The 26,298-nt window shown below is 45.6% G+C and overlaps 4 protein-coding genes across 4 annotated transcripts; 2 read left to right on the forward strand and 2 right to left on the reverse strand.

The window, feature by feature from the left end:
* Positions 1-15,355: 15,355 nt before the first annotated feature.
* LOC309547640 (histone H2B 1.1) lies at positions 15,356-15,736 on the reverse strand (the record flags this gene model as incomplete). Its single annotated transcript, XM_082247517.1, has 1 exon — positions 15,356-15,736. The coding sequence occupies one exon, from the start codon at positions 15,734-15,736 to the stop codon at positions 15,356-15,358; it is 381 nt and encodes a 126-aa protein (XP_082103643.1).
* A 328-nt stretch (positions 15,737-16,064) lies between these two features.
* LOC309547614 (histone H2A type 1-like) lies at positions 16,065-16,457 on the forward strand (the record flags this gene model as incomplete). Its single annotated transcript, XM_082247487.1, has 1 exon — positions 16,065-16,457. The coding sequence occupies one exon, from the start codon at positions 16,065-16,067 to the stop codon at positions 16,455-16,457; it is 393 nt and encodes a 130-aa protein (XP_082103613.1).
* Positions 16,458-22,074: 5,617 nt separating this feature from the next.
* Positions 22,075-22,571, forward strand: LOC309547604 (histone H3.2; the record flags this gene model as incomplete). Its single annotated transcript, XM_082247477.1, has 1 exon — positions 22,075-22,571. The coding sequence occupies exon 1, from the start codon at positions 22,161-22,163 to the stop codon at positions 22,569-22,571; it is 411 nt and encodes a 136-aa protein (XP_082103603.1). The 5' UTR covers positions 22,075-22,160.
* A 1,885-nt stretch (positions 22,572-24,456) lies between these two features.
* On the reverse strand, positions 24,457-25,104 carry LOC309547594 (uncharacterized protein; the record flags this gene model as incomplete). The annotated part of the gene is made up of 1 exon (XM_082247467.1): positions 24,457-25,104. The coding sequence occupies one exon, from the start codon at positions 25,102-25,104 to the stop codon at positions 24,457-24,459; it is 648 nt and encodes a 215-aa protein (XP_082103593.1).
* Between the last annotated feature and the right edge of the window lie 1,194 nt (positions 25,105-26,298).

Raw genomic sequence — 26,298 nt, forward strand, 5'->3', positions numbered from 1 at the left:
TCCAGAGTGCTCTGGACCTCAGACTGGGCCGAAGGTTTACCTTCCAACAAGACAATGACCCTAAGCACACAGCTAGCCCAGGGAGAATCGTCCATCGACCGACACCAACGGCAGCCTCACACGCCCAGGTACCTTCCCCTAGTGCGGGAGCTCCTCCACGACGCCCAGAGATGCAGAGGAACGGGCGCGGATCCGCACAAATAAAGAAATTGCCGGCATACTTTCCTCCTGTGCGGCCGGCGGGACTCCGGCAAGATGGCGGCGGGAGACCGCCCTCACCGCCGCCTCTCTGCTCTCTAGCGGTGGACATGCCGCATACTGACTCGGCACCGATGGAGGACACAGATAATGCCTCCCACCGCTCCAGATCGCCCCGCACGGACTCGGGGGACAGCACACCCTCACTAAGTAGCCCTGTAAAGTCCAAGCCTCACATGGAGTCAGATAGCAGGAGAGGGATGGAGGACCCAGGACCCCTGGATCCTACACAGGTACACCCTTCTACTTCTTCCCCTCCACACAACCCTATAGCACAGTTTCCCACAACAGGCCAACTAATCTCTGATGTAACTCTAAAAGAGATGATGATGCTGTTGAAATCTTCATTGCATGCGGACTTGTTCTCAGGGGTTCGGCAATGTCGAGCAGAGGTGCACGACCTGGGCCAAAGGGTGCACGCTAATGAAAATAAGCTATCTGAAGTTGCAACCTCATACAATGTGTTGGTGGACTCCCACAACTCCCATTCGGACGACCTGCTAATGATCAAAAACAAGCTGGCAGACTTGGAGGACAGGTCGCGCCGGAACAACATAAAGATAAGGGGGGTCCCTGAATCGGTCACTCAACAACAACTGCCCCATTATGTGCACTCCTTGTTCAAAGATTTGGTTCCATCCCTGACCTCTGCTGACCTGACAGTGGATAGGGTCCATCAAGTTCCGAAACCCTCCTTCCTCCCACAGGAGGTCCCAAGGGACGTAATCCTCAGAGTGCACTTTTTTTCAGGTCAAGGAGCGTATATTGGAAGCGTTCAGACACAAGGACTCTGTTCCACCTCACGCACAGTCCCTACAGCTACTTTCTGACTACTCCAAGCATACCCTACAGCAAAGGAGGGACCTATCCACTGTAACTAAAGCTCTCCGTAACCATAATGTGGCATATAAGTGGAAGTACCCCGCTAAGTTGCAAGTGACGTACAATGGCTCGTCACACCTGATAACATCTCTGGACCAAGGCATCAGAGCTCTGAGGGATTGGGGTATTGTGCCCCAAGACGGCCATCGTCCTCCACCGGAAGACCATCACCGCCCCCCTACTGATCCCAAGCATGTTACCCACGACTGGCAAGTAGTTCTACCTCGGCGTAATACCAAGCATAAATAACGACTGTAAGTGTCACACGCTGCAATCAACAATTCATCTCCCTGGGCACCCTTTCTGGTACTCTCCACCGTACCGGCCCCTGCTGGAAAAGGCAGCATGAGCTGCACGGACTTTAAACGGTCCACACTTTTTATCTTTCTAGTTTTGTTTTTGTTTTGTTCTATGTTTTTTGCTCTTGCCCAGTGGTCAAGATCTCCGCCGTTTAGGGATTTACAAACCCTCAGGTACTACTCTTCAAGGAATATGGTACTCTGGACACCCTTGTGGACACATACCCCACTGACTTTGACTGCCTGCTGCTTCTGCCTTTTGTTTGCTTCAGCCGCACTTCCTTGCACCCTCTGGATGCCCCCTACTAGGATTGTCTCAAGTCCTGCCTCTACCTATTGCCAACTCCACCGGACGCCTGCTACGCTCACCCCGAGGCTCCTAACTTCGTCCCTCGCACTGAATCTCATGACCCATGTCGATTAAATTTATGTCCATCAACGCGAGGGGTCTGAACCACCCTGCAAAGAGGAGGTCGCTTTGGTCAGATGCCCAGAAACATAATGCGGATATTGTGGCAGTGCAGGAAACCCACTTTCGCAAAGACAAGACCCCCTTCTGCTCCCACAGGAACTTCCCTCACCTCTTTCTTGCCTCCAGATCTGAGAAAAAAGGGGGAGTGTTGCTGGCCATTAATGCCAATGTTCCCTTTGAACTGCAAGAATCACATTTGGACACAAACGGACGGTACATCATCCTAGTGTGTAAGCTCTACAATGTGTTATATACAGTAATTAATGTTTACGCACCTAACTCGCACCAACCGAGATTCTTGAAGCGTCTTTTTCGCTTGATCTCCAGGGTGCGACGAGGTAATGTAGTTTTATGTGGTGACTTGAACATGGTACTTGACCCCGCCCTGGATTCATCTGGCTCTGGCAGGAGGGGGCCCACGATCCTGCGTGGACTTCTTCTTGCGGAGGGGCTATACGATGCATGGCGATGCCAACATGCGGAGGAACGCTCTTACACCTTTTACTCCCCAAGACACAACTCATACTCAAGGATTGACTATGCACTAGTGGATAGACTATCGCTACAAAGGGTGACAAATTCAGATATCCATGACATTTCGTGGTCAGACCACGCTGCAATTACACTGTCCCTCTCCGGGAGTCCCAGGGTTGCCTCCTCCCGTGTTTGGAGGTGCGACAACTCTGTGCTCCAGGATGCGGAGTGTAAGAATAGAGTGACCCGAGAATCGGAGCACTATTTTGAATTAAATAGGCCTTCCGACACAAACCCGTTTATCAACTGGAATGCCCATAAGGCATTCGTGAGGGGACTGCTGCTGCAGGCTGCGGCCCGAAAGAAAAAAGCCTGCTCTGCTCAATTTGATACTCTACTTGCTGAAATCAGAGACACTGACAAGGAAAACCAATCCCGCCCCACTTCAGCTCTTGCCTCCAAGCTTTCTAAACTAAGACAACGACTCAGGGAATTGTTTTGTGTAGACCATGATCATTACATGAGACGTCTTAAACTGAGATACTACGCTAACCACAACAGGGCGGGAAAATTCTTAGCACAGAAACTTAAAACACGGCGGACCAAAGCTACCATACCCCGTGTATTCCACCACACCACAAAACAAAAAGTAGAAAACCCCCAATCTATTGCAGACACGTTTGCGGAATACTACTGGTCGCTATACAACCTCCAAGACGACCCCCAAACCCCCCAGCCCACTGAATCTATCATTAGGGAATTCCTAGACTCCCTCAACCGTCCTCAACTGTCCCGACAAGACTTAGACTTTCTCAACGGTGACTTCACGCCAGACGAAATCCTCCAGACTATACGATCGCTCCCATCAGACAAATCTCCGGGCCCTGATGGCCTCACGAATGAATATTATAAAATATGTCAATCCATCCTCCTTCCCCACCTACATTCCCTATTCACCACGGCCGCCTCCACTGGATAATTTCCCTCGGAAATGTTTACTGCTCACATTGTGACTTTGCCCAAACCAGGTAAATCCCCAGACTCACCGCCCAACTTCCGCCCTATCTCATTGTTAAACTCAGACGTAAAGATATATGCCAAAATCTTAGCCAAACGACTATTTGAGGTCCTCCCATCTATAGTTCGACCCGACCAAACAGGCTTCACTAAAGGTAGGCAAGCACCGGATGCCACCAGGCATATTATTAATATTATCCACCAGGTACGTAGCAAAAAATCCCCAACTATATTACTTTCGATCAACGCAGAAAAAGCGTTCGATAGGATACATTGGGGATATATGAAAGCCACCCTAGCTAAATTTGGTCTCCAAGGACCTATATCCTCTGCAATATCAGCTCTATATTCCAGACCCTCGGCGAGAGTTTTCACATCTGGTTTTCTGTCAAAGGAGTTTGCTATCCACAACGGAACCAGAGAGGGGTGCCCTCTGTCCCTGGCCATCTTCAACCTAATGATGGAACCTCTTGCTGAGGCTATCAGATCACATCCCCTTATCAAAGGTATGGTGGCGGATAGAGTATCCCATGTGATCAATTTATTTGCGGACGACGTTGTTTTGATTATCAATAACCCCCTGATCTCCCTTCCAATTATTCACAAACTGTTAACGCATTTCAGCAGGCTATCATATTATAAAGTGAATTTTAGTAAGTCCTTGATACTGGATTTAGGTCTCAATGCCCACACCAAACGGCACCTGCATCAGCGGTTCCCTTACACTTGGGCAAAGGATACGATTCCCTATCTAGGTATCCACCTTTCGGCTGATCTTACGAAAATCATTGATATAAATTTCAAACCCCTTATTGAAAAGATTTGTCAGAACTTGACACGCATGTCTAAAGTGGAAATGTCATGGATAGGCAGCATTGCCTCGTTTAAAATGATGGAGTTACCCAAAATCCTATACCTCTTTAGGACGATCCCAGTCACTGTACACCACAAATACTTTATGGAATTGAGGCGTATTCTCCGCAATTATGTATGGATGGGGAAGAAACCCAGATGCTCGCAGACACACCTAGTGAAACACAAATCGGTGGGGGGGGGATGGGATGGCCAATACTGGAGAACTACTACACGGCATCACTACTGACGCAAGCCAAGCGGTGGTTTCATGGGTCCACGGAAGCTCTCTGGGTCAGACTTGAAGCAGCCTTAGCGCTCACTCCTTCATTACATCTGCTTCTTCTGGCGGACTCATGGAGGCCACTGCCCCTCCATCCACTCCCTCCCACCACACAGGCCACACCGCTATCATGGCGAAGGCTTGTTGCCTCCTCAGCTCATAGCACATGTCCAGCCAACCCCCGCATACCGATTCAAACCCTTGAACTCTTAATACCATATCTAAAAACTGACAAGTGGCAAGATCATGGTATTTTCTGGGTTGACGAACTCGTGTCGGGCCCTACTATCAAAACCTGGCAAGAGCTGGTTGAGACATATAAATTACCCACTACGGTCCACCATACATTTATGCAGATTAGTCACTTCCTCCGCAAACATCCCCCCCCCCGACTGTCCAGATAACAATTAACGCCTGGGACTTCCTCACAACCCCGGCTACGAAATCAAAGGGCATATCGTTGTTCTATGATAAATCTAAATTCTCTAAGACCCCACCCATGACACGTTGGGAAAGGGACTTAGGAACCACGTACCCGCAAGCCTCGTGGGTTAAATCGTTTAAAGCAGTAGCAGCGGCAACTCATTGCACTAATCACTGGGATCTCTCCCAAATCATAGTGGCGCGTTGGTACAAGACTCCAGTCATCCTGGCAAAGTTTATTCCGTCCTACTCGCCATTATGTTGGAGAGGTTGTGGCCACCCAGCTAATATTTTCCACATATTTTGGTCGTGTGTAGGCATTTCCAGCTTTTGGAAAAAAATATTTCAAATAATGGCTGAGGTGTCTGGGATACTGAAAAAACCCGACCCGGCTTTAGTGGTCCTCCATCTAGGGGTGCAGGACTATCCGTGGGAATTCCAAACCATTATGGTCCACCTACTTCTAGTGGCTAAGTTATGCATAGCTAGGCACTGGAAGGACAGCTTAGCCCCTAGCCACAGTGAAGTATTAGCGCAAGTTAACCTGACCTACCAATATGAGCGTCTGCTTGCAGCTAGGACTAGGGACACTGTCACGCCCTTTGAGAAGCAATGGGCAGCCTGGGTTTATTGGTATCCCTCTCAGTAATGTACCTGCAATGATACGGAAGTTTCATGTTCTGTGTTGTGCTCTGTTTTATCTATTCGCATTGTTTACTCCTACCCACAGGATTTGTTCCCACACGGGTGACTGTATTTTCTGATCATATTGTGTAACTGTATTTGGTCTGAAATTGAACAATGTCACTGATCAATGCTATTAGCTACACCTCGTCTTGAGCGAGAGTTTGCTTGTTTTTTTTTTGTTCCTTGTTGTATGTGTATATGTTTTCTTGTAATTTGAAAACTCAATAAAAACCATTGTTAAAAAAAAAAAAAAAAAAAACTTGCATATCCTTGGATGACGGATCCGACCTGCACCAGGTCTTGATATTTGCACCTGAGCGGCTTTCCCTTCTTTCTCAAATATCACTTATACTGCACACTGGGTGAACCTTCTGACGGTCGTTAAGCATGCAACCCGTGGCACCCGTGAAAATGTAGTTGTACCACCACGGATTGCAGGCAGGCCTGCCTCTTCTTCTCCTCCTCCTCCATCCTCCCTCTCCTCCTCGGCTGACTCCTCCTCTTCCGCTGCTACCGTCTCTTCTCCTGCGCCGCCCAAGATCTCCAGAACCTATTCCACATGCCAGGTGAGATATTGCCATTCTGTGCTGTGTCTGTTTTGCCTGGAAGCCAAGAGCCACACTGGTCCTGCACTCCTTTCAGCTTTGCGTTCACAGGCAGATCAGTGGCTGACACTGCTGAATTTGTCAGTTGGTAAAGTGGTGTGCGACAACTGTGCCAATCTGCTGAGCACGCTGAAACAGGCCAAAATAAAAAAACGTCCTGAACTTGGTGGTGAAGTGATTTGTTGTTAAATACCCTGGGGTCAAGGACGTCTTGCGGCAGGCCAGGAAAATCTCGGGCCATTTCCGAAGATCTTACACAGCCATGGCTCGCCTTGCTGAGATTCAGTGGCGACACAACCTGCCCCTCAGGCGTCTTATTTGTGACTGCCCGACACAATGGAACTCAACGTTGCATATGCTTAATAGGCTGCTCGAGCAGAAACTTGTAATTAATGACTATCTGTTCGAACTCGGCGGCAAGACAGGTTTTGGGGAGCTTGGGTTTTTTCTCACCTCGCCAGTGGCTGCTCATGCGGGACGCATGCAGACTTCTGTGGCCATTCAATGAGATCACCAAACTGATCAGTCACGGCCAGGCCACCATAAGTGACATAATACCTTACACCTTCTTTCTGGAGCGTGCACTGTGTTGTGTCATTGATCAAGCCGTCGAGGAGCAGGGGCAGGAAGATCAGGAAGTCGCAATGTTGAATGAATTCCCAGGGGGTGCTACTCCATCTGAGACAAATCAACAGCAGGAGTCTGAAAAGGAGTCAGAGGAGGAGGATGGTGCTGGGGGGGATGAGGAGGAGCAAGAAGAGCATGCTTTAAACCTTTCTGGGTTCCCTGGTGTTATCCGTGGATGGGGGGAGGAGAACGAGGACGACATTATCCTGGATGATGAGCTGGAAGCAGGCCACTATACCACTTCCAGTTTAGTGGGAATGGGGGCCTACATGCTGCAGCGTTTTAAGGGGGACCCCCGTATAAAATGCAAAAAGGTCAGGGACCATGTACTGGGTGTCAACGTACTTAGACCCCCGGTACAAACACAAAATGGCGGAAATGTTACCACAATCACAGAGGGCGGTCAGAATGCAGCACTTCCAGGCCTTGCTGCGGGAAATGCTGTATTCTGCTTTTCCGTGCACTAGCAGAGGAATTTCCAGTCACAGAGAGACAGTTGCGGGTAACAATCCAACAGCGCCTGCAAGAAGAGGGCGGTTGGAAGATGTCTTGGTCACTTCAGATATGAGATCCTTCTTTCAGCCGAACCATTGACAGCTGTACTCCCGATTCAGCATGAGGGAACGCCTAGACCGACAGGTGTCCGACTACATCGGGTTAACGGCCGATGTGGACGCTCTGAGGAGTGATGAACCCCTGGACTACTGGGTGGGCAGGCTTGACCTCTGGCCAGAGCTTGCACAATTTGCAATGGAAATGTTGGCTTGCCCCCATCCAGTGTCCTGTCCGAAAGGACGTTCAGCGCAGCAGGGGGAATCGTGACCGATAAGCGCACTCGCCTAGCTCATGACAGTGTAGACTACCTTACATTTATAAAAATGAATGAGGCATGGATCTCTGAGGAATTCAACACATGTGACCAGTAGACCAGGTTACATCAAAATTTCTCCACCCACAACAATTCCTGGTCCTTGGCTTCGCTACATACAGCGGCATTAAAAGGCATTTCATGTCCATTGAATGGCTATTTTGGGGGCCTTTCAGGGCCAGCAATTATTTTTTCTTTGAATGCCTAATGTACCTCCAGCCACCAAATACTAAGTTCTTTGCTGTCAGTTCAAACCATGTGAGCTAATTTTTGGAGCCTATAACGGCCGACACTTACAGTTCTGTGTACTGTGAATGCCTACCGTACCTCTAGCCATCAAAAACTAAGTTTTTTGCTGTCAGTTCAAACCATGTGAGCTAATTTTTGGAGCCTATACACTCCGACACTTACAGTTCTGTGTACTGTGAATGCCTACCGTACCTCTAGCCATCAAAAACTAAGTTTTTTACTGTCAGTTCAAACCATGTGAGATAATTTTTGCAGCCTATACAGGCCGACACTTGCTTCTGTATATACTGTGTGAATGCCTAATGTACCTTCAGCCACAGAATGCTACGTAATTAGCTGTCAGGTAGACCCATGTGGGCTAATGTGCGCACATATGGACCACACTTTCAGCAGCAGCTCTGACATGTCTGGGTAGTTTTTAAGAAACTTCTGCACCACCAGATTCAGAACATGCGCCAGGCAAGGGATGTGCGTCAAACCGGCTAGTCCCAGAGCTGCAACGAGATTTCACCCATTATCACACACCACCAGGCCGGGCTTGAGGCTCAGCGGCAGCAACCAGTCAGCAGTCTGCTGTTCTATGCCCCTCCAAAGCTCCTGTGCGGTGAGTGGTGTGCGGTTTGTCAGCCAAACACATGAGTTTTAAAATCGCCTGCTGACGTTTACCCTGGGCTGTGCTGAATTTGGGTTGAGGTTCTCTTGATGACCGGATGTGGGGGTGGTATATGAGGAGTAGGAGGAGGAGGAGGATGATGTGGAGTAGGAGGAGGAAGCAACAGGATGCAACAAATAATGCCCTGCGATCCTCGGTGGTGGAAGGACATGCACAAAACCGCCATCCGCCTTGGGCCCAGCTGCCACTACAATTACCCAGTGTGCAGTTAGGGAGATATAGCAACCCTGGCTGTGATTACTGGTCCATGTGTCTGTGGTTATGTGGACCTTGCCACAGATGGCGTTGCATAGCGCACACTTGATTTTATCCTCCACTTGGTTGTGCAGGGAAGGGGCGGCTCGCCTGGAAATTTAGTGGCGGTTGGGAACAACATACTGGGGGACAGCCACCGCCATCAGCTGTTTGAAACAGTCCGTCTCCACCAGACGGAATGACAGCATTTCAAAGGCCAGTAATTTTGAAATGCTGGCATTCAGGGCCAGGGCTTTAGGGTGGGTAGGTGGGTATTTCCTCCTTCTCTCCAATGTTTGGGAGATTGACAGCTGAATGCTGCCGTGTGACATGTTGGAGATGCTTGGTGATGGTGTCGTATGTGGTGGTGTTAGTGGAACATCCTCTGTTTGCTGGTCGCCAGGTGTCACGGTGACGCCAGAGGTGGAGGGAGAGGACGGGGCAGCAGCAGAAGAGGGAGCAGGATGAGCATGAGAGAGTTCCTTGTTTTTAAGGTGTTTACTCCAATGCAGTTCATGATTTGCATGTAGATGCCTGGTCATTCAGGTTGTGCTCAGGTTAAGAACGTTTATGCCTCGCTTCAGGCTCTGATGGCACAACATGCAAACCACTTGTCTCTTGTCGTCAGGGCATTGTGTGAAGAACTGCCATGCCAATGAACTCCTTGGAGCAGGCCTTGGTGTGCTTGGTGCCTGGGTGCGGTGGACAGTAGCAGGCGTACTGTCTCTGGAATGCCCGCTGCGCTTTTGCACCCTGCTCCCTCTTTTGCCGTGCTGTTGCCTCTGTGCGACCACTGCCTCTTCCTCATAACTGCACGCCCCACTACCACGACCTTCAGTCCAGTCTGGGTCTAGGACTTCATCATCCTCCACATCATCTTCCACCCATTCATGACCCCTCCCCTCCTCGTCGGTCTGCACATTGCAGAAAGCCTCAGCAGTTGGCACCTGTGTTTCGTCATCATCAGAGGCGTTTTGTGAAGATATTCCCATGTCCTCATCATGCAACAAAGTGGTTCAGCAAAAACCCTGGCAACAGAGTCATCAAAAAGCATACGACTTTCCTGCATGATTTGGGGCTCTGACTGCTTGGCTGATTTGCAAGGGAGTGAGGTGGAAGACTGATGGGCATGAGCTGCAGGTGCCAACTCTGAGCTTTCTGCAGAGGACTGGGTGTTAGATACTGTGAAGGAACTGGAGGCACTGTCAGCTACCCAATCTACTATCGGGTGTACATGTTCTGGCTTCACCATCCATAGAGCGGCATTTGGGCCTATCAAATAACGCTGCAGATTCTGTCGCCTACTCTCACTAGAGGAAGGTGTTTGACTTGGAGCGGTAGTTGGCACTGAACGGCCACGTCCTCTACCAGAAACAGGAGTTCCACCAACACCACCACGACCATACCCACGTCCCTTATTTGATGTTCTCCTCATTATTTGCATTCACCCACCAAGCTGAAAGATTGGTCTCTCTCCGGTGTCAATTTACCTGACAGTAGTCAACAATTACGTTCACTAAGGCAGTGCCCGTGTCATATGCCGGGTGCACAACTGTTTTTTCGGCCTAAAACGCGACTTTTTTCAATAACACCCCAAAATGCAGCTTTTAACTGCTGTACATTAACAGTATATATTTATGCTATGTATGGACACCCGATTTGGGGACCCAGAACACAGATTTGGTCACCAAAATTCACAAATGCATTGGTAAACTGCTATATATTGGAAATAATTATTTAACCGCCGGATGCACCACTGTTTTTTTCGGCCTAAAACACGTCTTTTTTCAATTTAAAAAAAAAAAAAAAAACTTGCAAGATGTGTGTAAGAAATTCTTCAGATTTGTGCATGAGTGATCCTGAAAAATCCAGGCCTTACAGACTAGACATCACAAAGATAGTTGTTGGCCCATTTAAGAAAAATCTGAGAGAAATGGTCAAGCTGAGGAGATGCTTAAAACCAGAGGAGCTTACAGACCAGATGAACCGAATAGATCTGAAAACAGGGCATGAACAGTTTGAGAAGGGCTATCAGGAGCTGGTAACTGAGTACAGAAGGACAGTGGAAAGGTATGTCTAAGTATAGACCTCATCAGTGCTGTCTCAACTACTTTACAGCCTGATGTTTCCAGTCAGTGTATTCTATACAAAGCCCACTGAGTACTATTAGAGTACCATCACTTTATTGTGGACTTTAAATTCTGACATGTGAAATTTGGATCAGTGCCATCTTAAGAGCATTAAAGGGCCTCAGGCAATGCAGCGCACTGGGGCACCGCCTACACAATCACCCACGAGAATAAAAATGCAAATTATCGATAAGGCAATATTTATTGGTACAGTAGTGCCAGGCTAATGACAGCTTCCAAGTTCAGCGGCTGGGTCTGGTGAACACAAACAGTTCCAGTGGAGGTAGACAGGCATTCCTGCAGTTGTGGGCTCCCTCTCCACGGCCCAAGTGGCCTAACAGCAGTGCAGGGACGACAGGCGCTTGCCACCTGTTAAGGTTGGCGGCGGGATGCACATGGGAATTGGGACTAGTGCTGGGCAAGTGGGGCCCCTTGGCAACTGCCCAGCATGCCCATTCAGTGAGATGGCCCTGATTCAGATGTAACCTATTAATGTTAGCAGCAATATATTGTTTGCTGCTTAAATAATGTCTATAAACTAACACATTATTGGTTCAAACACCACTTGCTGAAGATTCCATTACTTGGTGGGTGCACCTGCTTTAAAGGTGCAAAATTGATGCATTTTTTTTTTTTTTTCTTTGTGATTTTGTAAAATTTTGAGGCTATTAACCTTTTTGTTTTTTTTCTTTGGGGGGGGGGGGGGTCAGCTGTTTTATTTTTCTAGTTGACTAAATTCAAACATTCATTTTTATTCTGAAGCACTTAAAAATCTGAATACAAAAATAACAAATAAATAATTATACATTTAAAAAGGGCACTTTTTAATTTTCCAGCCTTGGTCCAAGAGCATTTAATGAGGTTTGTTGTTCAGCTCCGAGGTTATGTGATGTTCGGGAGTTATGGAGCGAAGGAGGGGGGTCCAGGATTGGAGATTATATGTAACTTCACCAATAAATGCACTAAACATTTCCGTGGAATAATTTTCTACTTCTAACTTCTATAAAGGACTGTTATCCGAGGTGATATTATTGTAATCAGATTTGTATGTAGCTGATACTTTGTACATATTTTTGTCATTTACCTATGTACATTGATCTGTTGCTGATTCTTTAAATAGATACAAATAGACAAAGATTTGACTGGGCTGACCGAGTAGATACAATGTTTCGTTTTTCTTGCTTCTATCCCCATTGTATTGCGAGTTAAGAGCTCCACGAGCTTCCCAAATACAAAGTAACAATTTTATGGCGGGAGATTGTGGAGAATCTTTTATTGTAGCAATGCTTGAGTGAGACATGAGAGTTTAGTAAGCTCTGCCACCTTTCGGTCATTCTAGGTACAACACTTCGGTGTGTGCAGTACCAGGAGATGAATAGGAAATGGCCAGAAAGTGGAGATGATCTCCGCAAAAAATTAAGAATATATAGAAATAAATTATTATGACTATTATATATTTATTGAAGCCTCACAAACGTGTCACCCACATCTCTGTACAAAGAGCCGGACATACGCAGTATTTATTCCTATTCTTAAATAAGGATATCTTTTATTAATGTGATAAATTGTATTATTACTGTCAGGTAAATGGCACTCTAAAGGCAAACACTTTGTCTTCTTATTATTAACACTCAGACTTGTAATACAGGTGAATAGTAATGAGGGGAAATGTGATCACAGGACATCATTCTCTCATCTCTCCAATCTTTCTCACCGCTAAACTCCTACAACCAAAACCACGCACACCTACATAGAGCTCCAATGTCAGAACACATTGTACTCCATATTTCCAGAAATGATTTCCCCTCTTTGCTATTAATAGACCACGCCTATGATGGCTCCGAGTTGCTATATTTAAATCTCCCGCCATAATTCTACTGGCCGTTAGGAAGATTCAGCCGCATTATACCGCTAAAGCCGACATTGTAGAAGTTCTATTCATAGATCTGTTCATCTTCCTCCAAAATGACGTCACTTGGGTCGGTTTTCAGCTTCCAAATATTTACTCCAAAGCGGTAAAATCCTCGAATATTACTGCCACAAGCCCGCCAAGTAAACCCAATCATTTTTATTTTATATTACCAAACCCGACGGATCTTCTCAGAGTCACCCACTTCTTTTTAAGATGGAGTCAGACATACATGTTTGGGAGATCTGATTGTATAATTAGACACCGAAAATTGTGATCCGGGTGGGGGGACAATGTGCTATAATGACACCTGTCCGTCCTAACAGCGATTACGTTTTCTTTATATGATTTTAAAGTCTAATATAACACATTGAATTGATGTGAGTTTAGATAAGCAGGTGATCTCCTTGGTGTCCATTGCCCTCCATCCTTTAGATTAGACACATTGTTGGGATATGGGACCCATAATCCAATGATAAGGCGCAGAGAACCGTTTGATGGATCAGTAGATGACTCCGGGGTGACAGAGTCGGAGCTCAGCACTAACTGCAATACAATATGCCGTTTTAAAACATATTTGTGATGATCTGATGGAGACAACATTGATTGATTTTCTTTCCACCTATTCTGGAGCTGTTGTAGGGTCAGTAAAATTCGCATTACCCTAATTTTATTTTTCACATTATATGGGGGAGGGGTGGGACTACAACAATAAATAGAAGAAGACTTTACTTGCACAAGTAACAGAAATGAAGGAAACAGTGAATTGTACAGAAATCCTCTCTTCATCCATTCCCTGTTCATATTTGGCGCTATTCTTCCTTTACTACGGTTTCCTCGTTCTTCCTCGGAGATTACACAGAAAACATTCATCTGTCACACATCATAACAATTTCATATTTATACAATATTACGGTAAAAAAAAAGGCCTGCATTCTTGCTTTTAAGAAAAAGCTGACCTGATGGAAGACTGATGGAAGGGGCGGGGTCACAGCCATTCAATACTCTGCAGAAAATGTCATTTACTTAGACACATTGTTAAAATTTTTCTGATTTCTAGTTACAAAGAATGGACTGAAATTAAACAACTGTGTTTATTGATTCGTTGTATATATTTATCTGGCAGTGTCATGATTACTACAGATTTCTGCCAGCCCTTTCACTTTTCGTTTATTTTAGGATGTAAGGGGGAAATCCGAAACGGCTACATGTCATGTCTGAAAGATGAAACGTTAATTATCGGCCAGTTCCCCGATCATATACAGATCTGATAATGAAACATGTAATACTTTACTTCCCATCATAGAAAGGTAGAGATCTATGAGAGAAGTAATCTCACTATCATGTTCTGTATGTAGCAGTGTGTGTGTGTGTGTGTGTGGGGGGGGGGGATTCTTAATTCTGAGAACATATGGAAATGTTTTACATTATTTAATAATCTTTCATTTCTATTTCTGTTTATTCCGTACTAATCGATGAATCTGCCTGAAAATAACGTGGTAAAGATATTTCTCGGATAAGTATCTCATCTCATGATCTCAGTGTGGGATTTGGTGTTATATTGGGACTGATTGTCTGTAACGTTTTCACAATTCAGGCGGGAAATTTGAAAATAGCTATTTCAGATCTGAGCCAATCAGAACTGTGAGCGATTTCATTATCAGCCTTCATTGGTCAGCGATGTCTTTATGAGGAATCCAAAGAATTTTATTCGGAGATTTATCTCCGTTTTCAGCCCAGAAAAGATTTGTTCCGTAGACTTTTCATTGATCTCTATAGCAAACATCCAATAACAGTGCAAATTCTGTATTCTGATGTGCAAAATCAAACCTTAAAACAGAATAATATTTCTACATATTTCCTGGAAGTGAAGGGACCGTCCCGGAAAGAGTGATATTTTCTATGAATAATTTTCAGTGTCGGATTAGCCGATCTGAGATGATTGAGCAGATACAATGTTTCACTTTTCTTGCTTCTATCCCCCATTGTGTTGTGGAATAAAAGCTCCACGATCTCCCCAGATAAAGGAACAATGTAAGGCGGGAGATTGCGGAGAATCTTTCATTGTAACAATGTAGCAGAAGTGATTAGAGCAGTTGGGTGTGTGCAGTACAAGGCGAGGAATAGGAAATGTATAGAGCCAGGAAGGGGAGACGATCTCTGCAATAAAGAAGGATGAGATTAGAAGGAAGGTTTTATTCATTCCCCTTCCAGTCTGACCGACCTACTTCTCATCTCAAGATTATTAATGATGTTATTTTGAGTTCATTTTCTGTTATCCGAACAGCTAAAACTTGTAAAGGTAATAAATTGTACGTTACATGAAGATTGTATGACAGCTCGGTTGTGATGTCTGTGGGTGGCTCTTAGAAGAGCCTTTGTGTGTTGTTGGGGTGATGGGTGGGGGAGGGGTATTACTTGGCGCTGGTGTACTTGGTGACGGCCTTGGTGCCCTCGGAGACGGCGTGCTTGGCCAGCTCTCCGGGCAGGAGGAGGCGGACGGCGGTCTGTATCTCCCGGGAGGTGATGGTGGAGCGCTTGTTGTAATGAGCCAGGCGGGAAGCTTCGCCGGCGATGCGCTCGAAGATGTCATTGACGAAGGAGTTCATGATGCTCATGGCCTTGGAGGAGATGCCGGTGTCGGGGTGGACCTGCTTGAGCACCTTGTAGACGTAGATGGCATAACTCTCCTTCCTGCTCTTCCTCCGCTTCTTGCCGTCCTTCTTCTGGCTCTTGGTCACGGCTTTCTTGGAGCCCTTCTTGGGCGCCGGGGCGGACTTGGCTGGTTCAGGCATAATAAGGGATAAGAAGAATGTTTCCTCCGCTCTGAGAAGAGAAAAGTGTGCTGGCGCCGCCCTCATGTGCTGCTTATATAGGCTGTCCTATGCAAATGAGCCTCTATCCTCCTCACTCTTCTATTGGAGGACTCAGTCATGTGATGGGGAGTGACGTCATGATTTCTTTCCTCATTTACTGATTGGTTTAGATACAAACCTAGAGAGTATTGGCTGGGTTCAAACGTGTCCAATCATAGGGCGTGACGTCATAGCATTCAGAGTATAACAGGAAAGGGAGCGGCTCCAGCCATTCACATCTCTTTGAGAACTCCAATATCACAGAATCATGTCTGGCCGCGGCAAACAAGGAGGAAAGGTTCGGGCTAAAGCCAAGACCCGATCATCCCGGGCTGGTCTGCAGTTCCCAGTCGGTCGTGTTCACCGCCTGCTCAGGAAGGGTAACTATGCCGAGCGGGTCGGGGCCGGAGCTCCCGTCTATCTGGCCGCCGTCCTCGAGTATCTCACCGCTGAGATTCTGGAGCTGGCCGGTAACGCCGCCCGCGACAACAAGAAGACCCGCATCATCCCCCGACACCTCCAGCTGGCTGTCCGCAACGACGAGGAGCTCAACAAGCTGCTCGGGGGCGTCACCATCGCCCAGGGAGGAGTCCTGCCCAACATCCAGGCCGTGCTGCTGCCCAAGAAGACCGAGAGCCACAAGGCTGCCAAGACCAAGTAATCCCCAACAACTCCCCCATCCCCCTCCTCACCAAACACAAAGGCTCTTTTCAGAGCCACCCACATCTACATACAAAGAGCTGCATACATCTGCATTGTTATTCGGAGATCTGATTGTAACAATGAAACATTGCATTTATTTTCCACGTAGGAAATAAAATACTTACTATGACTAGAAGGTGTGATTCCCCATGGGGGGGAACAATGTCTTATGATGACACGTGGCAGTAATAAGAAATGATGATAGATGTTTATATTGGAACGCTTTCAGTGTCCCTTTATAGAGCAATGTCCTCTCATTACAGGGACTCCTCTTCATTCTCCTCCATCCTTTACTTCTCATCACAAATCATTCTAGAAATAACAAACAATCCCCTCCATCTCCTTCACTCTCACCGCAACACAAATATACATTGTCATGTCATCTCACAGTTCTGATTGCTTCAATCTTCATGTTTCCCGCCACAATTCTCTACACTTCCCATCCTCTCACATCTACCATCACGATAATACAGCAGCTTTCATCAACGGTCCCTTTATTTCACAGTGCAATTCCACAACGATAATCCATACATTGATAAACGTCCGTTTTGTTGTTTTATACTTCAGAGTCCGCCCTGCTGTAGAGATGATTAGAAAGTCACTGAACACGTGACCTCTACTCTGAGAAAGGAGAGAGATCGCACACTTTCTTTGTACTCCTCATAGGAAAGACATTAGTGGCTGGCTGTGGGATCTCCCACAACTCTGATTGGCCAATATTTCAAATTTCACCCGCCTGAATTGTGTAAATCGTTACACAAAAATCCATTTCTTTTATACCGCCAAATCCGACCCTGAATACTGAGATCAGCAGAGGAGAACTTTGATCGGAAAAACAGATCAACACTTTAATTTCAATCAGAATAGAGAGGGGTGACCGGATTATTACTGACCTAAAAATGTCCTTTATTGCAAGTGCTCGGAATCCACCGCTATACACAGAACACGACAGTCACATGACTTCTACCTGTCTTTATGATGAGAAAATAGAGTAATGATCATCTAGAAATGTCACTGAGCGATATTTATTGTCCCCTTATCACACCCCGAATATTTCTATAAAGAAATGTGAGGTGACTGGGAATAATGCCTAAGAAAGGGGTTTATCGGTGTCTCAACAAGCTAGCTGAAAAAGAATAAAGTGATCTAACGATATTGTAAGCGGAGAGAATATAGACACTAGATCGCTTCGATCTGTTGTATTCCAAGTAAAATAAAGTTGTACAATCGGATTAATATGTGTTTAGCTAAAAAGCTTTCATTCCGACGTGCTAAAAGTTTATCTAAGAGAAATGAATGGTTACAGCTCTTTGTATGAGAAGGTGGGTGGCCCTGAGAAGGACCTTTGTTGGGGTGAAGTGGGTAAGCGGTGGATGTTGGGGTTTAGCCTCCGAATCCGTAGAGAGTGCGGCCCTGGCGTTTTAGGGCATAGACGACATCCATGGCGGTGACGGTCTTCCTCTTGGCGTGCTCGGTGTAGGTGACGGCATCGCGGATGACATTCTCCAGGAAAACTTTGAGCACTCCGCGGGTCTCCTCATAGATGAGTCCGGAGATGCGCTTGACACCCCCTCTGCGGGCCAAACGTCGGATGGCGGGTTTGGTGATGCCCTGGATGTTGTCCCGGAGCACCTTCCGGTGGCGCTTAGCGCCTCCTTTCCCCAGACCCTTTCCTCCTTTACCGCGACCAGACATCTCGAAATTTTTCGTGTCTCAAACGAATATGAAGGAGAAGCACCCAGCCTCGCTTTATATGCAGCATAAGCGGACCTGATGGAGAATAATGGGGAGGGGTTAGAGGAGGGAGTGTCCTGACGTCACAATAAGTCCGCCCCTCTGTGCTCTCAATCATCCAATCCTCAGCAGTTCCTTGATTTAAATTTCCCGCTCGATTATGCTCTTTATTCATCAGAAAGAGCAACTTTTCACTTCTTTTGGGTGACCACTGGATTTCATTTGATCATCATTACTGGTGAGGTCATGTCTCTGACGTCACCCAGGATCCTCCAAATAAATGCCCTCACTACATACACAGACATCGGGATATTCACATTTAGTGAATTAAATATAAAAGTATCCTAATTTAAATAGGAATATCTAAAATAATAGCTTTATAAAGTAAATACAAATCGTAAAAATACCGTAAAATGCAGCATTTCAAACCCCCACCCAAAACGAGACGTAATACCTCCCAGCTTTTAGCAGAGTGCAGATCTCCTCGATAAATGACCCCAACCGGAAAAAAAAGAAGGAAGAATACCAGAGATATGAGCGCACTCAAATGTCCATACAACTTGTTTGAAGAACAAAAATTCTTCTAGCCACCCCAAAATATAGACAATTGTCTTCTGAAGAATGATTAGTTTTCCAATATTATCTAGAAAGCCATTTATTTCCCAATAATTATCACAATCGTTTAACCGACTTTTTATTACATCTGACCAGAGAAGGCTTCCTAGACCATTAACACTTCCTGGATATAAAGTTCTCCTTTCAATCGATCCTGTTTATAACAGATGTTCCGACACCGCACCTTCCACTGGTGACCTTCCTATCCAGATTACTATATAAAGTCCCCACAATGAAAGCTCGGCTCTGGGTTCCTTCAGGTCATACACTGCATGGATGGATTGGGACATCTAGAACCCTTTGCTGATCTCTCACAAGTCATGTACCTCCAGAGTCCTGGAACAGATGAGATGTCACACATTGTATTATGTCTCCAGAATCCCGGATCTCTCATCATCTTCTATTAGAATGGGATAGGACCCGGCACAGCCGCTGCACATAACCAGAGGGGTACAAACCAATTCCATCCCTCAGTGCTCATACACCAACCAATCGCACCCCATCATTGCACTGTATCAGTTAATGTGTTATTCTGCAGCAATACTCCCTGGATCAAACATGCGGCCTTCTCAGCAATCAGATCTTTTAGGCGTATTTGAATAATTGTATGTGGATTTATTGGTGAAAGGTGCGGTAGCGGCACTCCTATTATAATGATTACACAGAGATTTGATTGAAAGGGGAATGGGAATCCAGCGATAGGTGTTCAGGATCTAATATATAAAACTAGCGCAGATTCTATTTAGACCCAACTCAGGCTAAAATAATTATTTAGATGGACTAATTTGATCTGACTGCAATAATGTTAAGGTGCCCAGTGCGTCTATATTAGCTGCGGAGATAAATATTAGAACCTAGAGACCACAACTCCCAGCTGGTTAACATAGTTTGGTTTAATGTATACAAATGGAGAAAAATGTAAAAACAGTCCTGCACGCTGGAAATTATTTGATAAACTTTCAATGGCATATATTAGGGAAATAATATGTAATGGAGCGATTTAAAGTCTATTGTGCAAATGTATCAAAATTGTAGGGCGTGGCTTAGGATGCTGTGAGAAAAACACCGCAAACAGCTAGCAGGACACCAGGGCTGGAGACGGCCGGGAGTTCCTTCTATATTTATTTTCATTGCCGAGAATCCTAGTGTCAGGTTGACACATTGTCATGTGAGTGTGTGTAACTATTTATTTAAATAAACTTTGTTCTTTTGTAACGGAATTACGCTATGTTGGATTTGTTTCTCTCCTTCTCCCTATCTCCGGGAGCACTATCCCTGGTGGAGGATAGAATCAAGCAAGATTGCTACCAGATAGAGTGCTGTGGAGGTATTATACAACCAAAAGTGGAGTCTATCAAAAGCGAGTTTGCTGGGTGTTTCCAGCTAAGGTTCTGGAGAGTTCAGAGAGAAAGCCTGCACAGACGGTGGGATCTGCACGTGTGGACACCAAAAGCACTTTATAATTTAGTGGCACTTTTTGCACATTTGCACAAAAAACTAGCTTAAAGCAGTATATGGACTGTTTATGGGACTAGATTGATTTCTTTGCAAACTATTTAATTTTTCATATATATTTTTGCATTATATATTTCGATGATGGGTCTGTTTTAAGTTTTTTTGCACACATTGCTACAAGGTTATAGTAATACCAATATCCTTGTTTTATAAATTATTGATTATTTTTATATAAATGATTTCACAGATGTTTGCACTATAGTCACTTTATACTTATTTTGTCACACAGCTGCCATCTAGTGGTCAGTTATTTAACTACGCACATTTTTCGAATTTTTGGTTACAATTTTGCTACATTTGCACAATAGACTTTAAATCGCTCCATTACATATATTATCATATGCATTCAGATTTACAGTATTCATTTGCACTATAAATACGTTTTTACACCTTATCACATAATTTCCAGCGTGCAGGACTTTTTTTTTACATTTTTGTCAATTTGTATACATTTTACCAAACTAGGTTAACCAGCTGGGAGTTGTGGTCTCTAGGTTCTATTATTTATCTCCGCATCAAATATAGACTCACTGGCACCTTAATATTATTACAGTCAGATTAAATTAGTCTATCTAAAGATTTTTTTTTAGCCTGAGTTGGGTCTGAATAGAATTTGCGCTAGTTTTATATATTTTGTTGGTCTTTATGTAGTCTATCTACAAGTAACCAGCAGCATTTTTTTTATTGACCCCACTTATATGTAAATTGATCTTATATGTGAATGGTCCTTAATTTTGTCCAAAGCTATTATCCAAGGCACTTGATAACACTTGATGTTCAGGATTTAATGCTGATCCACATGGAATATCTGGAAATAATGATCACACTGAGTGCTACCTGATCTGCACGGAGCAGGGAGGGCAATGCTGGGGAGATGTCTGCTCAGCGATCTGTCCCTCCATGTTAGTACAGAATTGTGATGGATGGAATAAGCTGTGCAAGTCAACTTTCTACTTGTTATTCACTAAGAACGAAATAATAAGATCAGTGAGATCGGAGGAGGATTTTCTGTCATCTCATTTACTGTATTATGGAGAAAAACTGTCCAATCTCACAGCTTCTAATACTTACACCGATTAGGAATCTCCGATCTTTTGATTTTTAAACACATTTCTGATGAATATTTTCTCATTTGGCAGAAAGGAAAACTGATAGAAAGGATCCTCAGCCATTCAATACTCTGAAGAGAATTTCATTTACTTTGCAACTAGAAATCAGCAAAATGTTTACAATGTTTCTAAGAGGAGACAGATTTGCTTCTTCAGACATGAAATATTTGTGTTTATTGATTCATTGTACATATCTGGCAGTGCCATGATTTCTACCAGTCCTTTCACTTTTTTCTTATTCTAGTTTTAATATGAGGAAATCTGTAACTGCTACATGTCTGATAGAGGTCAGTTCCATGATCCTACACAGATCTGATAATGAAACATGGAATCCTTTATTTCCCATCATATAGAAAGGTAGAGATCTACCGCCAGTCCATTCTCACAGTCTATAATTCTCAAATCTATAAGGAGTCTCTAATCTTTGAATATAAAGATATTTCTGATGAATGTTTTCTCTTTTTTGGTAAAAGGGAAGAGCTTGTATGATGTGAAGAAAACATCTCTACTTACAAAGATATAACGTGCAGATTTTGGCGGGCATTTTAAAAATGCCGCTTTTTTTAAGAAAACCAATCATGAAAAGGGCTGTGCTTTAATTGTCCAATCAGAAGGCAGTGATGTGTATAAATGGCTCCGCAGAGCGGCAATGATTCACATTCACTGTTCCAGCAGAGAGTTGAGTAAAGATGGCGAGAACCAAGCAGACCGCCCGGAAGTCCACCGGAGGGAAAGCTCCCCGCAAGCAGCTGGCCACCAAAGCCGCCCGCAAGAGCGCCCCGGCCACCGGCGGAGTCAAGAAGCCTCACCGTTACAGGCCCGGCACCGTGGCTCTCCGAGAGATCCGCCGCTACCAGAAATCCACCGAGCTGCTCATCCGCAAACTGCCCTTCCAGCGCCTCGTCCGAGAGATCGCCCAGGACTTCAAGACCGACCTGCGCTTCCAGAGCTCCGCCGTCATGGCTCTGCAAGAGGCTTCCGAGGCTTATCTCGTCGGACTCTTCGAGGACACCAACCTGTGCGCCATCCACGCCAAGAGGGTCACCATCATGCCCAAAGACATACAGCTGGCACGCCGCATCCGCGGAGAGCGGGCATAGAGGGGGAGCGGAACCACCACCCCTACTACTACTCCCATCATCCCAACACAAAGGCTCTTTTCAGAGCCACCACATCCTCCTATATACAGAGCTCTATATATCTATTACCCTGACTACAGGGCGAATCCAAACAACTTGCATTACACTTTTATTTATATATAAAATTATTTTCAGATGAATGTATGGATCGGTTCCTCGTGCTGTAATAGAATTCTAGTGATGAGTTTTTGTACAATGATCACACCGAGCCAATTTACCCCGCCGGGGAGATCTCCGCTTCCCTCTTTCTTTTCCCAACTCCAGTCTGGAAATTCTCATCTTATCCACTGAAGAGAGAAGCTTCGCTGCATTCCTTTCTCCTTTTATCTAGACCCTGTATTACTTTTATATCCGTTCAATGATAATAGTTTTCAACTGATAGAATTGTAGCCGATTTGTCGGAGACATATTTCTAGAAGCAAAATTCGCCTTTAAAAGTACAAAAGTTCGATGGGGGGTTCGGTATTTATTCATTAGTGCAATTATTTCCATCATCAATCCATCACAAAGTAACAACTCATACCTTTTATGAACAATCTATACTTGGAGAATCTCCTCTGCTTTTCTCTAACCCAATACAATAATTCCCGGATAGAGAGGGGGAGGGGAACACAGCTACACACTGACTTCCCATCCACCATTTCTGTGTCTCATTTTTACACCTAACAATAATTTCATCAGATTTTCTAGATACTTCTATCGGTTTTCTCTTGGCAAAGATAGAGATGTGGCAGAGGCGTAACTAGAACCTTCAGGGCCCTGATGCAAGAAACCATGAAGGGCCCCCCACACCCCTGGCCGGGGCCCTTACCTTCAAGCCCAGGGCTCTTCCCACTAATCCTGGGGCTCTTTACACTTGTTGCATGGCCTTTTATTACGGTCCCGCAGCAGGATTCTTTCACAAGTTCTGCAGTGGGCCCCCTTCCTGCAATCTTGTGGGCCCCCTTCCTGCAATCTTGGGGCCTCCCCACAGTGGTGCAATGCCAGGGTCCGGTCGCAAGTGTGACCTTTGCGATCCTGGAAGTTCACCCACTGGTTTGCTACCGGGCCCCCTGGAGCATGGGGCCCGGTAGCGATTGCCACCCCTGCAACCCCTGTAGTTACGCCCCTGAGATGTGGTGATCAGCTGAAGAGAAAATATTTGGGGAATAAACCGGCGTCCACATGGGGGTGTCACTAGGGAAGGGGCAGTCATGTCCTCTACTAGCACTGTGTAATGAGAGGAGATCAGAGCCGGCCGGGGCTGCACACATGGAGAGACTGGAAGGAAGAATATATACCATATTGTATAGAAAACAAATCATTGCTGGGGAGAATCCGGGGAACTCCCCTGGAACCCCTTTGTTCCCATTATTAGTTTATTTATTCCCAATCTCCCCTCTGGGAGGGAACTGTTACATTAATCAAAGCTGTGAGATTTTGGCGGCCAATTTGAAAATGCTCCGCTGCACCAATCGGTTGCTTGTGCTTCATTTGTCTACCAATGAGAGCTTTTAGAGAAAACTGCCGAATGATCGTTTTCTAGATGTGACACCGGGGATTGCATAACCGATATCGATGCACACACGATGCGTTCGGATCTCCCGCTGTATGAATGTATGATGGAATTGTTCTATAGAGGGGATTGTGTAGGGTTGCGATGTGTGAGGAGGAGGTAGGTGGGTGGCTGTGAGAAGATGAGGTGTAAGTAGTCAGTGTAGAATGTGATGAGGATGTGGAGGTAGGAGGTATAATGAGGCTCCTGGTCGGTGTTCGGTATGTAGAGCTCTGTTAGGAGGAGGTAGGTGGCTCTGAGAAGAGCCTTTGGGGGGTGTAGATGAAGGAGGCCTCCGGCTGCTGCTTGGATTTATTTCTTCTTCGGAGCGGCCTTCTTGGGCTTGGCTGCTGCCTTGGGTTTTGCCGCCTTCTTAGCCGGACTCTTGGCGGCTTTTTTGGGCTTGGCTGCAGCTTTGGGCTTCTTGGGGCTCTTTGTCACCTTCTTGGCAGCTGCAGCCTTTGCCGGTTTCTTGGCCGCTTTGCTGGCTGCCTTCTTGGGGGATTTTACTGCCTTCTTGGGGGACTTGGCCGCCGGTTTCTTAGGGGACTTGGCTGGCTTTTTGGCCGCAGCTGCTGGCTTCTTTTTGGGGGCTTTCTTGGCCTTGTCACCCTCTTGCTGCTTCTTGTTGATCTTGAAGGATCCGGAGGCGCCATGTCCTTTCACCTGGACGAGGCTCCCCTTAGTCACCAGCGCCCTGATGGCGACCTTGAGGCGGTTGTTGTTCTTCTCCACATCGTATCCTCCAGCGGCCAGGAGCTTCTTGAGGGCGGCCAGGGAGACCCCGCTGCGCTCTTTGGAAGCGGCCACGGCTGTGACGATGAGCTCGGACACGCTGGGACCGGACGGCTTCTTGCTGCCTTTCTTGGCTCCTCCGGCTGCCGCCTTCTTAGCCGGCTTCTTCTTGGCGGCGGGCTCCGCTGGAGGAGCGGCGGCTGGGGCGCTCTCAGTCTCAGTCATGATTCTAGAAAGTCTATTGGACAGATAAACTTCCCCACTCACCTCTTCTGGGATTATATAGTTAAACTTCCTACACTGCTATTGGTCGGTACACAACAAGCTTCACGCTCTGCTATTGGTTACACATCAGACACGCCCACTCAGTATCATGGAGTAGTTGGAGAATCTTCTCTCTCTTGTTGTGTTTCCCCGGTAGATAGAAAACCGACTTTTATCTGAAATAGAACGCTGCCCGATCTTCATCGGGGACCCGATCTGCTCACTGGACTGTCACTTATCGGGGGTCACTTACAGCTGTCAGGAGCTGCTGAGGAGGCTGAACACAGAGGCTGCAAACACCTCCATCATCCTGAGTGTGTGTCCCATTCTTCCTTCTATCTTCTTTTCTACACAGAAAACAATCTTCTCACATCTCCCTCTAGAATGATCTTCACATTAGATGAGTGAAGAGTGACCATCAGGAAACATTTCCCTCTAATACAGAACTCTGCTCATCTATAGCTGAGTAGAAGGAGCCTGGAAGAAAAACATCAGCCGGTGACATGAGATCCTTGTGTGATGGGAGAGATTGTTATACATACAAATGTCTCAGCTGATTACACAATGTCATGTTTAATATACAATGTATCATTATCTGCTCACCATGATAAACATGTTTTTATACTCTGAGTATGTTTATTGTCCGATATTGCTGCAAATCTATACTGGCGGCTACTCAGGTATAATGTCATATAGAGGTTAAGAAGTCCCCCTGGAGGACCTCGCCTCTATGAAAATGTCATCTGCCCCCTCCATTCCAAATAGCACCGCTCTTCTAGTGTTAATTAATTCCGGCTAATCCGGAAAATATACAGCGCTAAGAAGGAAAAAAAAACTTTCAATGATCCTAATCACATCAAAAGTCCATGTATCTGGTATACTCACCATTGCTGTTTTTTTTTTTTTTTTGTCTTTTTGTTTGTTAATTGTTGTATGGAAAATATTCAATAAAAACTATTGAAAGTAAAAAAAAAAAAGGTCCATGTATCTTATAATTCAACAAATTTCCAAATTTGCAGTGAAAGGAGGAAAATAGTCAAATACAATATATTTATCGAAGCCTCACAAACGTGTCACCCACATCTCTGTACAAAGAGCCGGACATACGCAGTTTTTATTCCTATTCTTCAATAAGGATATATTTTATCAATGTGA

This window comes from Pelophylax lessonae, assembly GCF_965119305.1.
Source record: "Pelophylax lessonae genome assembly, chromosome: 2".
In the NCBI taxonomy this organism is placed as follows: Eukaryota; Metazoa; Chordata; class Amphibia; order Anura; family Ranidae; genus Pelophylax; species Pelophylax lessonae.